Source organism: Lucilia sericata, unplaced genomic scaffold (assembly GCF_015586225.1).
Source record: "Lucilia sericata isolate MDLA Ls3-8-SP2 unplaced genomic scaffold, ASM1558622v1 Contig000495F_arrow, whole genome shotgun sequence".
In the NCBI taxonomy this organism is placed as follows: domain Eukaryota; kingdom Metazoa; phylum Arthropoda; class Insecta; order Diptera; family Calliphoridae; genus Lucilia; species Lucilia sericata.
Genome location: NW_023994509.1, coordinates 1 through 15,595, shown reverse-complemented (window position 1 = coordinate 15,595; position 15,595 = coordinate 1). Strand labels below are relative to the sequence as shown.

Genomic DNA, 15,595 nt, shown 5'->3' with positions numbered 1-15,595 from the left:
TTTTAAGTTGATAATTATGTTTAATATACTCCTATCTCGACAAAAAGCTGTAAAATCAAGTTCTATACTAGCCTTAATAACCCTTATGAATTTTATAATTATAGGGCCTCATTTAACCCAAGCTCCTATGAAAAGTCCCCTTCAAAATTTGACTTAAATATCCACAATTTTATTCAACAATAAATGGCTTAAGTATATCTGAGACAAGGTGCAATCCCACTTAAATGTTTTATTATGAAAACTAAATCACAATTTATTTTTGTTACAGGTGTAGGGTATTATATGGTCGGCCTCGCCCGACTATAATTTCTTACTTTTTTTCATCGATTTTTGTATAATTATTTCTTATTTCATATTCATAATTTCCAGCTAAAAACCAATCGTGAAAAAAATTCAGATCGTTTAAAATTGCAAGGTGTTAAATGGGAACGAGAACGTTTGCAACATGAAGAGGAGGAAGCTCAACGTATAAATGTCCTACGGCAGAGATACAAAGAGCAAAAGGCGCTAGAAGAACAATACAAAGATGAAGACGCCAACAAGGGTATGGATTTGTTAAGGTTTGTAGGTCCAGTTTAATATTTTAAAATTTATTCCATAGATTTTTGCAACATTTTAAGGCTATAACTTTTTCTTGCTTAAAATAATATTTATATAGGCCATATCAATTTTTTTTCTTCTTTTTATTCACACACAAAAGATGTGAATGTGAGTGAGTGTTAATAGACCTTTTTTTATTCCAACATTCTAAATTGACTTGCATAAATAAATATAATGTTTAAATATTGTTTAAAAACTTCCTTCCGCTTTTATGCGAGTAATAAACCAGCAGGATAAGAACAAAAAAAAAAAAACAACTTGTAAGAAAAAAAATTAAATTTCTCTGCACAGATATGGTGGAGTTTTATCTGCTGGTACTACTATATTTGTACTTGTAAAAATATTTTGCATATGAAAAACATTCCATAATAAATCATGGCATATTTAATTTCTTTTTTATTTCTTTTGTGTGTTTTAAGGAAATCATTTATTATTATTTTATAAAATTGTTTCCCTTTCAACGCTTTTCTTATGTTAATTTTTATTCTGGTTTTGTAATATTCACCGACATAACCAGTCCTCAATACCACAAAAGTTTATAGAAATAAATGTAAAATATGGAAGTGGGTATGTTCAGTAGGGTGGTACAAAAAACTTATATGAAAAAAAGATTTCTGTCTTTGAAACAATTTGTTATGCTATCCATTTTGATGATATAACGAACAATCAGGAAGGCCTGTAAAGATATTAACGATATCCGTTCACTTATGATGGAACTTACTAATTCACTTATATGCATTTATGACGCTAAAGTTCTTCTCTTTTCTTATTTGATACTTCGGATGCTGATATCATGAAAAAAAAAATTCTGCAGGAAAGCATTCTTGCAATAACCTCAAAAGTTAAAATTCCATCTGCATAAGAAAGCCCACTGATCCTTTTTTTGGCCTAAGCCTTATTTATCTTTAGTTTAAGGTCAAATATTGAGAGGGACTTTAAAGTCCCTCTCAATGTTACAAATTACTTGTGTAAAAAAGCTGAAGAAGCTCCGAATACTGTCATGAGCTGGGCTCTTCCGAGAGGCCTCAATGTTAACCCGTTGATGACAGAAAACTGGCTTATCACAAGAAAGACGCACATTTCTAAGATACCAGTGACAGACAGAGTTAAGTACATAGGTGTAATCCTTGACCTGAAAATAAAATGGAGATACCGCATAGAGGATATAATCAACAATGCACATTGATACTGGGCGCTATGAATGAGAAACATAGGCATGAAATGGGATCTTAGTCTGACTATGACACATTTTAGTTTATGTTTTAATAATATGGTGGACTTCGAAATGTGTAATATTAAACTCCTACAGGGAGTTCAGCGTACATTCTGCTTGGGTGTAAGTGGCTGGAAACGTTGCTAGATATTCCTACCCATTGAAACTTATGTATGTATATAAAATATGAAACGGCACTTACAGTCGAACGGCTCATAACTTTGGGGACACGTTATCTCTGTATACTGGTCTCATTGGCGGGCTATACATAATCATCGGACATACCAGATACATAATATGTTGGAAACTTTGAAACTCTAATCCCAGATAGAATATCTGGGTCAAGCGGATCATTACAGCAAATACCCGTATGAAACCGTTCCTACACGGCTGGTTCTAAACGAAGTGGACCTTTGGTTCTATATTGATGACCCAAAAACTGAAATATACCACCGTTTACCTAATCACAACATTAGCTTCCAAACAGAAGTCCGAGCAATAATGGAATGCGTAAATTGGATTCGAATAAATATGGCGCCCACAGGGCTTAACATATTTACCAACAGCCAGAATGCAAAGAGGGCGATATCAGATGCTAAAGACTAAACTAAGACCGTATTGGATTGTAAAAAAGCTCTAAACCAGGCCACTCGGGTATAGTCGGCAACGAAAGAGTGAATGTAATAGCTTTAAAGGGATGGGAGCTCGAGTTAATTAACCTGACGAACGCAAAACCATTAAACGCAACGAGGCAGAATTAAAAACATGGTCATAAGGCCTCTTGGAATAATGAAATGGGTAGAACCACAAAGATCCTATGGATTGACCCTAACCCACTGAAACATACTAAAGTTATGAGCAAGTCTGAGATTAGTATGCTGGTACATATTCTGAATGGTCACTCCGGATTACGGGCTCAGCTAAAGGAACAGTGAATTCTGGAACACTTTCTTTGGCATTGTTAGGCTTTCGTCGTAATAAGATTCAAATAACTTGGGAGTGATATTATTCCGATTATAATATTCCTCACGAACATTGATTGGGAAATTCTTATAAATTACGTCCAGGAAACTGAGTTTCTGAATATCGGACGATAATACATTCAGTGAGTACTATTATACCAACAAACATTTTCCTTGTAAAGGAACTCACAAGAGGCCCGATTGTGGTCTAAGTGTATTTCTTCGGATTTTATGTAGATACATCCTCCTATCAACATAACCTAACTATCGTTGTTCGAATATGTATGAAGTCCAAAGGGACAGTTTCTATCATTGTGTTGAGATAATGATTATGATTCCGTTTAACCATTTAGCGCCATCGAACTCCATCAACTAACGCCCTCAGGATTTCCTCCTTCATCTATTCGTAGTAATTTTTCTCAAATTTACTAAAGTATTATAGCCACTTGTAGCTTAGCTGCTGATCAAAAGCGGTTTGATGATTTATTCTCTTATCAAAATATACCTACGTCTAATAAGATCTTCTGCAAGACATTGATTCTCATGAGGGGAAAACACAAAAAGTGTTCTTGGTGTTTTGTTCCTCATTGGGTAATCGATTAACGGATTTAGTAGAGCTGCTTCCTCATACTTTCCTATGTGATGGTGTGTCTGTGATTTATTGTATGTTCAACGAACTAATACACCCAAGAGAGCATTTCAATTACTAACAAAACAACCCATGCTTTGGATTCCGAAAATAAGTCTTATTCTTGTGAAATATTCAATGGTTCTTTTGCATAAAAATAGGCTACTCGATCAGTTTTTTCAAAAACAACAAAGAATTATCTGAATACATATGCATAGCACTGTAACAGTATTGTCTACGAACTATATAATTTTAGACGCATATAACATTCTGCAAGTTTGAAGATAAATAGAGAAAAAGAGCAGTTGGTTCTGTTATGACCCAATGGGGATTAATTTGATTAACTTAATACATTATTTTAGAGCATTACCAGAGACCACCCTAATGATGAGTATCAACAAGTCATAAAGTAAGATGCAAAGAAGACAAAAACTTTGTGAGGTTTTTATGAATGAAATGTGTGCAGGATTAACATTTCAATAGAGTAATGAAATTCTTTTAATATTTCATAAAATTTTTCACACTACAGATGTTCATTAATTTGAGTATTGAAATTTTGAGTCTGAGAAAAGATATGAAATATTTGAATTTCTAAAAAATTTCAACATAACTGACCTCATCGACCCTTTATGATTTTTTTAACTTTTGTTAATTTATATTTCAAAGTTCAATAAATAATATGGAGGAAAACTTTGCTTTACATTTCAGGGTCCAGTTACAAAGTCTCAGTTCTCTATAAATATTTATATATTTTCTTACAAAATTAACATGATATTTTTAAATAAATTTTTATGTTTGATTTATATGTCTTTATACTTGTACTTCACGTTAGACATAATTTAACACTTTTCGTAAAATTTCATTTAATTAACTTTCCTTTTTTTACATGGTTGACTGGAAAAAGTCTATTAACAGTCTATTAAAATAAAGATATATGAAGAATGTAAAGGAAAAGAATAATGATTCTGTGAATTATTTTTAAAACATTTTTTCAATTATCTTTCATTTTACTCAGAATTGACAACGAAGAATGGCGACCTTGTGAACAGCAACTGAAAGAGTTTCTTGAACAGGAGAGGGCTAAGATGAAAGAACATTCGTTGCGTATGCCCACACCATTCGCTACTGATCCCAAGGATATTAATAACATATTAAAAGCCAGGTAATGGTCATTTCGATTATTTTTATTATTCAATTCAATTTAAAATGCTAGAATGAGTTGAAATGTTTATTTTCAATTTTATTTTAGAAAAGCATTCCGTGAAGTTGAAAGACGTATACGTAAAGCCATTGAAGAGAAACACGAAGAGAATCTAAAACAAAAACATCTTCCGCATCAGTTGTCTGGTCAGCAACAACCAACGGGTTTTGGTATTTTAGGACAATCTCAAGAGCAAATTATACAACAGGTAAATTGACAATTTTTATACGCAGCATCAAATATGGTTGAGGGTATAGTGATTTTGTCATTCCGTTTGTCGTACAACGAAATATTGATCGTAGACCCACAACAGTATGTATATTTGGGTTCTTAATAGATTGTAAGACGATCTAGCAATATCCGTCCGTTCGTATATCTGTCGAAAATACAATACAGAAATTACATGGTCTATAATGACCGAATATCGGACCATATCTAACATCTAATGTCCTATATTATCCTGAAGTTCATTTTAGTATCGATATATAACCTACATCTCAATAGTATAAGGGTAAGAATTTCTCTCTCTCTTTGTGTGGCGTCTTTTTAGGGTCCTTTAGGGAATCTTGTGGTAGTTTTGATCATATCTATAACAACTCGTACAGAAGTCTAGTCGAGTGAACATCTGGCTTATTTGACGGTGATACTTTTTCAACCGCATGGTGAGCTAGAGACGATTAACCTGCGCCCTTTCTGCCTTGCAACAAATATGCCTGTGTCAATTTCTGAACATGGTTACACCGATCCATGGTCCAGTACTTAAGCTTTCTAATATCATTTCTACCCCATTGCTTAACTTCCGATATTACATCACTATCGTTTACCACCACGCTGATGGGATGATCTCTATTGTTTCAGCAACAGCCTGTGTACCCCTTCATTTATTCTATATCTTATTCATTTGACACCAATCCACTTCTAACGTTTAACCCCCCAGTCACTTTTCTAAGGGGAGTATATTGCCTTTTCGAGAATAGAACCACGTACTTCCGGAAGAGACAAGACAAAGTCCGAAAGTCTGACTTATGGGCTACCGGTTTCTGTGATACCTGATAAGGTAGGTTTTCTGGTTTGACCCCATATCAATTCATTCCAACGATAGGCTGAGGTTACATTTGACTCTAAAAGTATAAAGTCCCGGCTAACTAGAGATACTGATTCTCTGGATTGCAATAACACCAAGATGAGGGATGATTCATCAAGGTAACATATCCAGGGGGATAACAACAAGAAGTCGAAATGCTTTACGTCAATACCTGCCGTGTTGACTTTATTTCACGGTAGTAATTTTACAACCACAGGGTGAACTTATTAGACGACTCACAACCGCCCCTTTGTGCTTATTATTAATCTCTAACCATTACTGCCCCGTTGCTTAACTTTCGATATACAAAAACATCACTTCCGTTTACAATCACGCAGATGGAATGGTCTCTATTGACTCGGCAACGACACCTAGAGACTTAAGCTGTAGACCGTAATACGAATCTTTCAAATAAGTCGAGGACTTGTTCTTACTCACAGAGATTTTGGTATGAACAGAGTAAACCCTGAACATACCCGGTCAAGGACGGAAAATCCAATGGTATCACTTGTATAAGATACCTTACATCCATCACTATTTAACCCAGCATTCATCCGACATACTCACTCTTGGTATACGGATGGGTAATACGCACATACCCCTACATCTATCCCGCATCATATACACTTGATACCAACTCATTTCCAACACTACTCTGTTTAGTATCTGTTGTCTCAGCAACTGCACCTAACTTTAACCAAAATTCTCTTCCTGCTATTTTGGGTTTAAACCATAACCACATCGTTTACCCCGAACAGACCTCTACAATAGCCGAGACAAGACTAAGTCTGAAACTCTGACCTCTAGGTTACCTGTTCCCATGACACCAGATGAGGAAGGTTCTCTGATTCGACCAAGTCATTCTAAGGAAAGGCCGAGGATACATTTGATCAGCAGCATTTTATGGTCTCGGAGGTAGTGGTAGCACCTCTTTACCCTGGGACTGCAATACATCAAGATGGGGTCTTTTATCATGGAATCGAGAGAAATTATTTGGAATATAGAGAGTCTCTAAAGTGGTGAATGATTAAACGAACTAATCCGTCTGTCCATGTAAACTTTATAATCTATGTAATTCGAAAATAATCTCTTATCATCTGATAAGAGATTATTCTCTCTGATGATAAATGATCCAGGGCCCTATAATTGCGCTACGGTATTCATTATTCACCTTATCCTAACATTAATATCCCCAAAAAATTTATATTTGTTTAATTTCGTTAAATTTGATTCATCACAATTTTCAACAAAAAACACAAACTTTTTCAAGGAAAAACTTTTGATACTCATATTAAAGTTTATTTTCTTTGTTATTTTTTTCATTGGTGCCATTTGTGTATTACTGTTACCTTTAGTCCTTTTTATTTGTCTTAAAAGTTAAAGAACTCAAAATACCTGTTGTCGGTTTGAATAAAAAACAACAAGTTGGAAGGAGTGTTCTTTTATATCTTTTGTTTTTTAACTACAAAAGTTGTTTATATTTCATGGATACATTTTTATAACTAAAGTGTAAACATTAAAGTTTTTACGAACAACAGCAACAAATAATACGGAAAACTTTTAATACTTGTAATACAATATGATTGTTGGAAATTAGACAATACAGAAGGTAGCAACCAAAGGAAATTACTCCTTTTTAAAGAAGTTTAGAACAGATTAAAAGATAACTAATTTTGCATTAAACAACTATAAAATTAAAGTAAATATTATCATATTTATTTATATTTTTATTACTTTAAGGCTCTTGAGGAATTACCAGCAACCAAAGATCCCTTCGAAACCGAGGATGTTGATACTGTTGTAGTACGTAAAAATTTAACTTCTGACGATGCATCCGATATATCAAGCGGCGAATCATTGGAGGAAGGCAGTTCCATTAGTTTGGCTAAACAACGTTATGCTCATATGTTGCAACAGGAATTGGAAAATGATGTTTCCGAAGGTTTACTCATCTCGAAAGAACAATACGATCATTTGCGCTATGAAGATGATAAAATAATGCAGCTGAGAAATGCAAGAGTAAGTGAAAGTAATGCTTCATAGTTAGAGAATTTTAATCATTAAAAATTTAAATTTTTATAGGACATACGTGAACTATATCAACTTGCTGAGGAGATAATTATTGGAGAGCGTGTTGAAAGTTATGCCGAAGAGGAGGAAGCCCTCGCTGAAGAGGAGGAAGTAGAGAATGAAGAACCGGAAATTCCCGAACAAGAATAATATACAATCAAAATTTCTTTACAAGTTTTTGTAATCTCTTTAGTTCCAAATAACTATGTCTGTCTATCACATTTTAAATAAAAAAAAATTAACCGGAATGGGTTCAAAAATTTATTTAATGTTAAGAGCGGAAGAGCCTTCCTAAAATTCTTTATTTGATTAGGAATAACAAAACTTTAACCCTAAGACATATTCGGAAATGAAATTGCAGAACTAGAATAGAACTAGAAAAGAACTAGAAAAGAAATAAAACAGAACTAGAACAGAACTAGAACAGAACTAGAACAGAACTAGAACAGAACTAGAAACAGAACTAGAACAGAACTAGAACAGAACTAGAACAGAACTAGAACAGAACTAGAACAGAACTAGAACAGAACTAGAACAGAACTAGAACAGAACTAGAACAGAACTAGAACAGAACTAGAACAGAACTAGAACAGAACTAGAACAGAACTAGAACAGAACTAGAACAGAACTAGAACAGAACTAGAACAGAACTAGAACAGAACTAGAACAGAACTAGAACAGAACTAGAACAGAACTAGAACAGAACTAGAACAGAACTAGAACAGAACTAGAACAGAACTAGAACAGAACTAGAACAGAACTAGAACAGAACTAGAACAGAACTAGAACAGAACTAGAACAGAACTAGAACAGAACTAGAACAGAACTAGAACAGAACTAGAACAGAAACTAGAACAGAACTAGAACAGAACTAGAACAGAACTAGAACAGAACTAGAACAGAACTAGAACAGAACTAGAACAGAACTAGAACAGAACAGAACTAGAACAGAACTAGAACAGAACTAGAACAGAACTAGAACAGAAACTAGAACAGAACTAGAACAGAACTAGAACAGAACTAGAACAGAACTAGAACAGACTAGAACAGAACTAGAACAGAACTAGAACAGAACTAGAACAGAACTAGAACAGAACTAGAACAGAACTAGAACAGAACTAGAACAGAACTAGAACAGAACTAGAACAGAACTAGAACAGAACTAGAACAGAACTAGAACCTAGAACTAGAACAGAACTAGAACAGAACTAGAACAGAACTAGAACAGAACTAGAACAGAACTAGAACAGAACTAGAACAGAACTAGAACAGAACTAGAACAGAACTAGAACAGAACTAGAACAGAACTAGAACAGAACTAGAACAGAACTAGAACAGAACTAGAACAGAACTAGAACAGAACTAGAACAGAACTAGAACAGAACTAGAACAGAACTAGAACAGAACTAGAACAGAACTAGAACAGAACTAGAACAGAACTAGAACAGAACTAGAACTAGAACAGAACTAGAACAGAACTAGAACAGAACTAGAACAGAACTAGAACAGAACTAGAACAGAACTAGAACAGAACTAGAACAGAACTAGAACAGAACTAGAACAGAACTAGAACAGAACTAGAACAGAACTAGAACAGAACTAGAATAGAACTAAAACAGAACTAAAACAGAACTAGAACAGAACTAGAATAGAACTAAAACAGAACTACAACAGAACTAGAAGAGAACTAAAACAGAACTAGAAGAGAACTAAAACAGAACTAGAAGAGAACTAAACTAATTTGCATGAAACGTGAACAAAATTAAAATATACTTAAAAAATAACATTTTTATCCTTTGACCCATCTCATCAACTATTGACCCCAGGAAAAAATGTTGAGAAAAATCGCAACTTCTCCATACAAATGGGGGAACCCTAATGTTCATACATAAATATGTATTTAATGGTGGAGGTGAATAACTAAAACAACTATTCACATGTTTATTATATCTGACACTTAAATGTATTTAATTCATTTTTACAAAACTGTAATCAGAAATCAAAACCACAAAAATTATCTGCACTGACATTCAAATAAGCAAATAATTACATTTCAATACATCGCATGCCACAATTTAGAAACAGATAAATAAATATTCAAATTTAATTGGCAATCATTCGCGTTCATTTTTATTCACGTAATCAATCATAAATTGATTTTAGGTGGGTGTGTTATTGCATTTATTTAGTTATTTATTCATTATTGACGTTTTATTAATTTATTTAGTAAATATTTGTTAACTACTTAAACATTATGAGTGTTGGAAACTGTAATGAAAAATGTGTGTGAAGTATTTAGCGATTGATGATAGATAATGTGATACTAATTTTTTATTGAACAATAAATTTCACGCCATAGAGAAGTGAGTGGAAATGATGAAATTATTTACATTAATTACAATTGTAAACGGTGAATTTATTTTGCTGTGGGAGTTAAATATGATAATAAGACTTTATTATTAGACATTTGTCAATTGGCGAAACAAATGATTAATCATACTCTTAATTCAAAGTAATAAAACGGTTATTTTAAATGAACTTGAAGATATATGTTAGTCTGCTTACATATTTGAATAAAATATTCCTGACCTAATTGGTGTAACAGCATAATGTTGTCAGGAAAAAGTTTCATTTGATTTTATGTCTATTTCATATACATATGAATAATAAGTGTGGAATTCATATTTATTGAATAACTCTCTACAGAAGTGACTATTATCCGTCTATTATTAAATCGGTTTTTGCTTCTCTGAGGGTAACCACATTCTATATGATACCGTATTAGTTTCCTAGCATTCCAGATCCCTAGGTTCACCGCTTGAAAGCCAAAGCATTCTTCAGGCAGTCTGAAGGACCATGTTAGCAATATACACAGCCATACCAGTACTGTAAAATGTTGTTCGCCTTTAGGTTCATTTAATCACATAGTTTATATTTCCATCATATTAATATCCAACTCTATGAATTTAATAAGTTGTCCAAGCAACGACAGCAACAACAAACACATCATCTGTCAAGGATCATTTCATCATTTTCAGCACACATCATTAAATAATATCCCAGCTTAAACTTTTATTTTAAAGCAATTTTTTTTTTTTCGTTCCAAAAAACCCAACTTTACACCTAATGATTTGACATTTTATGTCGTAATTTCAAAAAAGTCTGAATGCGAGTTTTTAACGCAATCGGTTCCGTGACAAATCAGCTGACTTGTGGTTGTCAAACAAAAACTCAACGACAACTTCACGACCAAACAACCGACTTATACAAATTCAGTTGATTCGTCACGAAAGCATATGTAGGAACTAACAGAACCTTAGAAGAAACTTAAAGAGCCTGTCAGTCTGACGGTCTTCTCACGAGAGACTCAGCTGAATGAACTCAGAAAAAGCCTGATAACGACATATTTAATCGCAGTTTTTCCGATATTTCATTCTTTCTTTCTTTCATTCTTTTTTCTTTCTTTCTAATTAACTAACTAACTAACTAACTAACTAACTAACTAACTAACTAACTAACTAACTAACTAACTACTAACTAACTACTAACTAACTAACTAACTAACTAACTAACTAACTAACTAACTAACTAACTAACTAACTAACTAACTAACTAACTAACTAACTAACTAACTAACTAACTAACTAACTAACTAACTAACTAACTAACTAACTAACTACTAACTAACTAACTAACTAACTAACTAACTAACTAACTAACTAACTAACTAACTAACTAACTAACTAACTAACTAACTAACTAACTAACTAACTAACTAACTAACTAACTAACTAACTAACTAACTAACTAACTAACTAACTAACTAACTAACTAACTAACTACTAACTAACTAACTAACTAACTAACTAACTAACTAACTAACTAACTAACTAACTAACTAACTAACTAACTAACTAACTAACTAACTAACTAACTAACTACTAACTAACTAACTAACTAACTAACTAACTAACTAACTAACTAACTAACTAACTAACTACTACTAACTAACTAACTAACTAACTAACTAACTAACTAACTAACTAACTAACTAACTAACTAACTAACTAACTAACTAACTAACTAACTAACTAACTAACTAACTAACTAACTAACTACTAACTAACTAACTAACTAACTAACTAACTAACTAACTAACTAACTAACTAACTAACTAACTAACTAACTAACTAACTAACTAACTAACTAACTAACTAACTAACTAACTAACTAACTAACTAACTAACTAACTAACTAACTAACTAACTAACTAACTAACTAACTAACTAACTAACTAACTAACTAACTAACTAACTAACTAACTAACTAACTAACTAACTAACTAACTACTAACTAACTAACTAACTAACTAACTAACTAACTAACTAACTAACTAACTAACTAACTAACTAACTACTAACTAACTAACTAACTACTAACTAACTAACTAACTAACTACTAACTAACTAACTAACTAACTAACTAACTAACTAACTAACTAACTAACTAACTAACTAACTAACTACTAACTAACTAACTAACTAACTAACTAACTAACTAACTAACTAACTAACTAACTACTAACTAACTAACTAACTAACTAACTAACTAACTAACTAACTAACTACTACTAACTAACTAACTAACTAACTAACTAACTAACTAACTAACTAACTAACTACTAACTAACTACTAACTAACTACTAACTAACTAACTAACTAACTAACTAACTAACTAACTAACTAACTAACTAACTAACTAACTAACTAACTAACTAACTACTAACTAACTAACTAACTAACTAACTAACTAACTAACTAACTAACTAACTAACTAACTAACTAACTAACTAACTAACTAACTAACTAACTAACTAACTAACTAACTAACTAACTAACTAACTAACTAACTAACTAACTAACTAACTAACTAACTAACTAACTAACTAACTAACTAACTAACTAAACTAACTAACTAACTAACTAACTAACTAACTAACTAACTAACTAACTAACTAACTAACTACTAACTAACTAACTAACTAACTAACTAACTAACTAACTAACTAACTAACTAACTAACTAACTAACTACTAACTAACTAACTAACTAACTAACTACTAACTAACTAACTAACTAACTAACTAACTAACTAACTAACTAACTAACTAACTACTAACTAACTAACTAACTAACTAACTAACTAACTAACTAACTAACTAACTAACTAACTAACTAACTAACTAACTACTAACTAACTAACTAACTAACTAACTAACTAACTAACTAACTAACTAACTAACTAACTAACTAACTAACTAACTAACTAACTAACCCTAACTAACTAACTAACTAACTACCGCAAACATATTCGAAGCATTAATGCTGAATTAAAAATATGGTTGAGAGACTCACATGAGACCTCTTGGAATAATTAAACGGTGGGTAGAACCACAAAGTTCCTATATGGTGACCATGTTGAGAGAAAGACTATAAATCTCCTCAAATGAACTAGTCTGAGGTTAATATGATGATGTATTCTGAGTGGACACACTGGATTACGAGCACATCTATACAATATTGGACGTGAGAATCCAGACGAATATAACCTATCCTAACCTATCCTTACCTATCCTTACCTATCCTAACCTAACTAATTATTATTAACTTTATTATTTTTATTAACTATTTGCTGGGATTGTCATCCATCCGCGTAGAAATATTCTCACTTTCACAGTTGTTTGCATGACTCACGATTTCTTGTCTACTGGTGATATATAGTGGGATTTTTTTGCAGTTATGGTTGTTTCCCAGGAAAATAAACAAAACGTCATAAAAATGACAACATACAAAAAGGTGATTTTTTTCAACTGTGTTTTATTTTCCACGAATACATATTTAATATACATACATACATTCATAAATACATTTGTGGGTTAGTGTAGTGACCACCGATTGAGTTAAGAAAGGAATATAAAGATGAGAGGGCTGTTTCTAAAAAAAATATCTATGTATATCCTTGGTAAAAGACTATTTCTATCAAGTTTCTTTTTATCAAAAGACCACAGTTTTTTGTTGCCTTAAAGATGTCAATTTCCCGATGCCCTTAGTATAAATAGTTTGTTGTTGGTTGTGACTTTGTTGACTTATAAGTCAAGCCTCGTATTTGTTTACATTTATGTTAACACTCACATTTAAGTGTTATAAATTTGAATTAATTAAGAAACTAAATATTTCAAAGAACATTTTTATTTCCATTTAACTACTTTATATTCTATGGAGACTTGAACATTTAAATAACGTTTATAAAATGCATACAAAACTTTAAAAAAGTTTAAAACTATTTGAATTAAATTTTTATTTTCTCTTTTTTTTACTTTTCAAAGAAATGTGTAAATGAAACAATAATAGTTTTGCATGAAAGAAAAACTTGACAATTATTTAATATTTTCATATTTTTTTTTTTTTTTTGTAAGACATAAATGCTAAAAATTGCTTATAAATTATATTATTTATTATACCCTCCACCACCATCAGTGGTGATAGAGGGTATATATAAGTTTGTCGTCCGTGTGTAACACCAAAAAATATTCATCTGAGACCCAACAAAGTATATATATTCTGGGTCCTTATGAAATTCTGAGTCGATTTAGCTATGTCCGTCTGTCTGTCCGTCTGTCTGTCTGGTTAAAACACGCTCACGTTAAAACTAAGCAAATGAAATCAACCAAATTCACTGAGAATATTCATTGTTTTCCTAAGCAGTTTGGTATTGAAAATCAGCAAAATCGGTTCACAACGTAAAAAGTTATGAGTAAAAATTTCAGACTACCTCAAAAAAAAATAAGTTTTTTTCCCTAATTCTTGAGTAGTTTTCTCAGAAACTACCAAAGATAATTCGACAAATTTTGTCACAGATTATTTTTTCCATCTATAGATTAATTATGTTTAAAATTGTAACAATCGATTCAAAATTTCCCATAGCCCCCATACAAAGGTACATATTCCCGGAAATTAATTTATCGTTAATAACTTCCTCAAATATATCGGTATCAACACAAAATTTTGTACATATTGACATTATATAAACAGGAATCAAAACTACCGACTTAGATCTGTATCGGTCCGCAATTGGTCATAGCTCCCATATAAGGTCCACTTTCGAAAATCACTAAAGTGAACATATTTTATTGATAAATAAAGCTATCGGGATAAAATTCGACATGAATATGTTTTGTATATACATAAATCATTCTACGAAATTTTTTTCCGGTTCGGTCCATAATTGATCATAGCTCCCATATAAGGTTCACATCCGAAAATCACTTAAACGAGCATAATTCATAGATAAATAAAGCTATCTGGATAAAATTCGACATGAATGTGTTTTGTGTGTATATGAATTACTCTACGAAATTTGTTCCGGATCGGTCCATAATCGGTCATAGCTCCCATATAAGGTCCACATCCGAAAATCACTCAAATGCGCATAATTCATTGATTAATAAAGCTATCAGGTGAATATGTTCTGTATATAGATATAAATCATTCAGTGAAATTTTTTCTGGATCAGTTCACAATTGGTACTAGCTCCCATATAAGGTCCACATCCTAAAATCACTTAAACAAGCTTAATTCTTTGAAAAATAAAGCTATCGGGATAAAATTCGATATGAATATGTTTTGTGTATAAATATTAATTACTTTACGATTTTTTTTTCGGATCGGTCCATAATTGGTCATAGCTCACATATAAGGTCCACATCCGAAAATCACTTAAATGCGCATAATTCACTAATAAATAAAGCTATCAGGGTAAAACTCGACGTGAATTTGT

The 15,595-nt window shown here is 32.1% G+C and overlaps 1 protein-coding gene across 1 annotated transcript in view; it reads left to right on the top strand.

Moving 5' to 3' along the window:
- The window catches only part of LOC119605533 (peroxisomal membrane protein PEX14), a 64,067-nt gene extending 56,068 nt beyond the window's left edge, over nt 1–7,999 (top strand). The window contains exons 5-9 of the mRNA XM_037958709.1: nt 370–560; nt 4,419–4,565; nt 4,653–4,812; nt 7,429–7,707; nt 7,771–7,999. Of these exons, the coding sequence (XP_037814637.1) occupies nt 370–560; nt 4,419–4,565; nt 4,653–4,812; nt 7,429–7,707; nt 7,771–7,908 (915 nt within the window). The 3' untranslated portion in view covers nt 7,909–7,999. The remainder of the gene's footprint in view (nt 1–369; nt 561–4,418; nt 4,566–4,652; nt 4,813–7,428; nt 7,708–7,770) is intronic.
- Nucleotides 8,000–15,595: the final 7,596 nt, after the last annotated feature.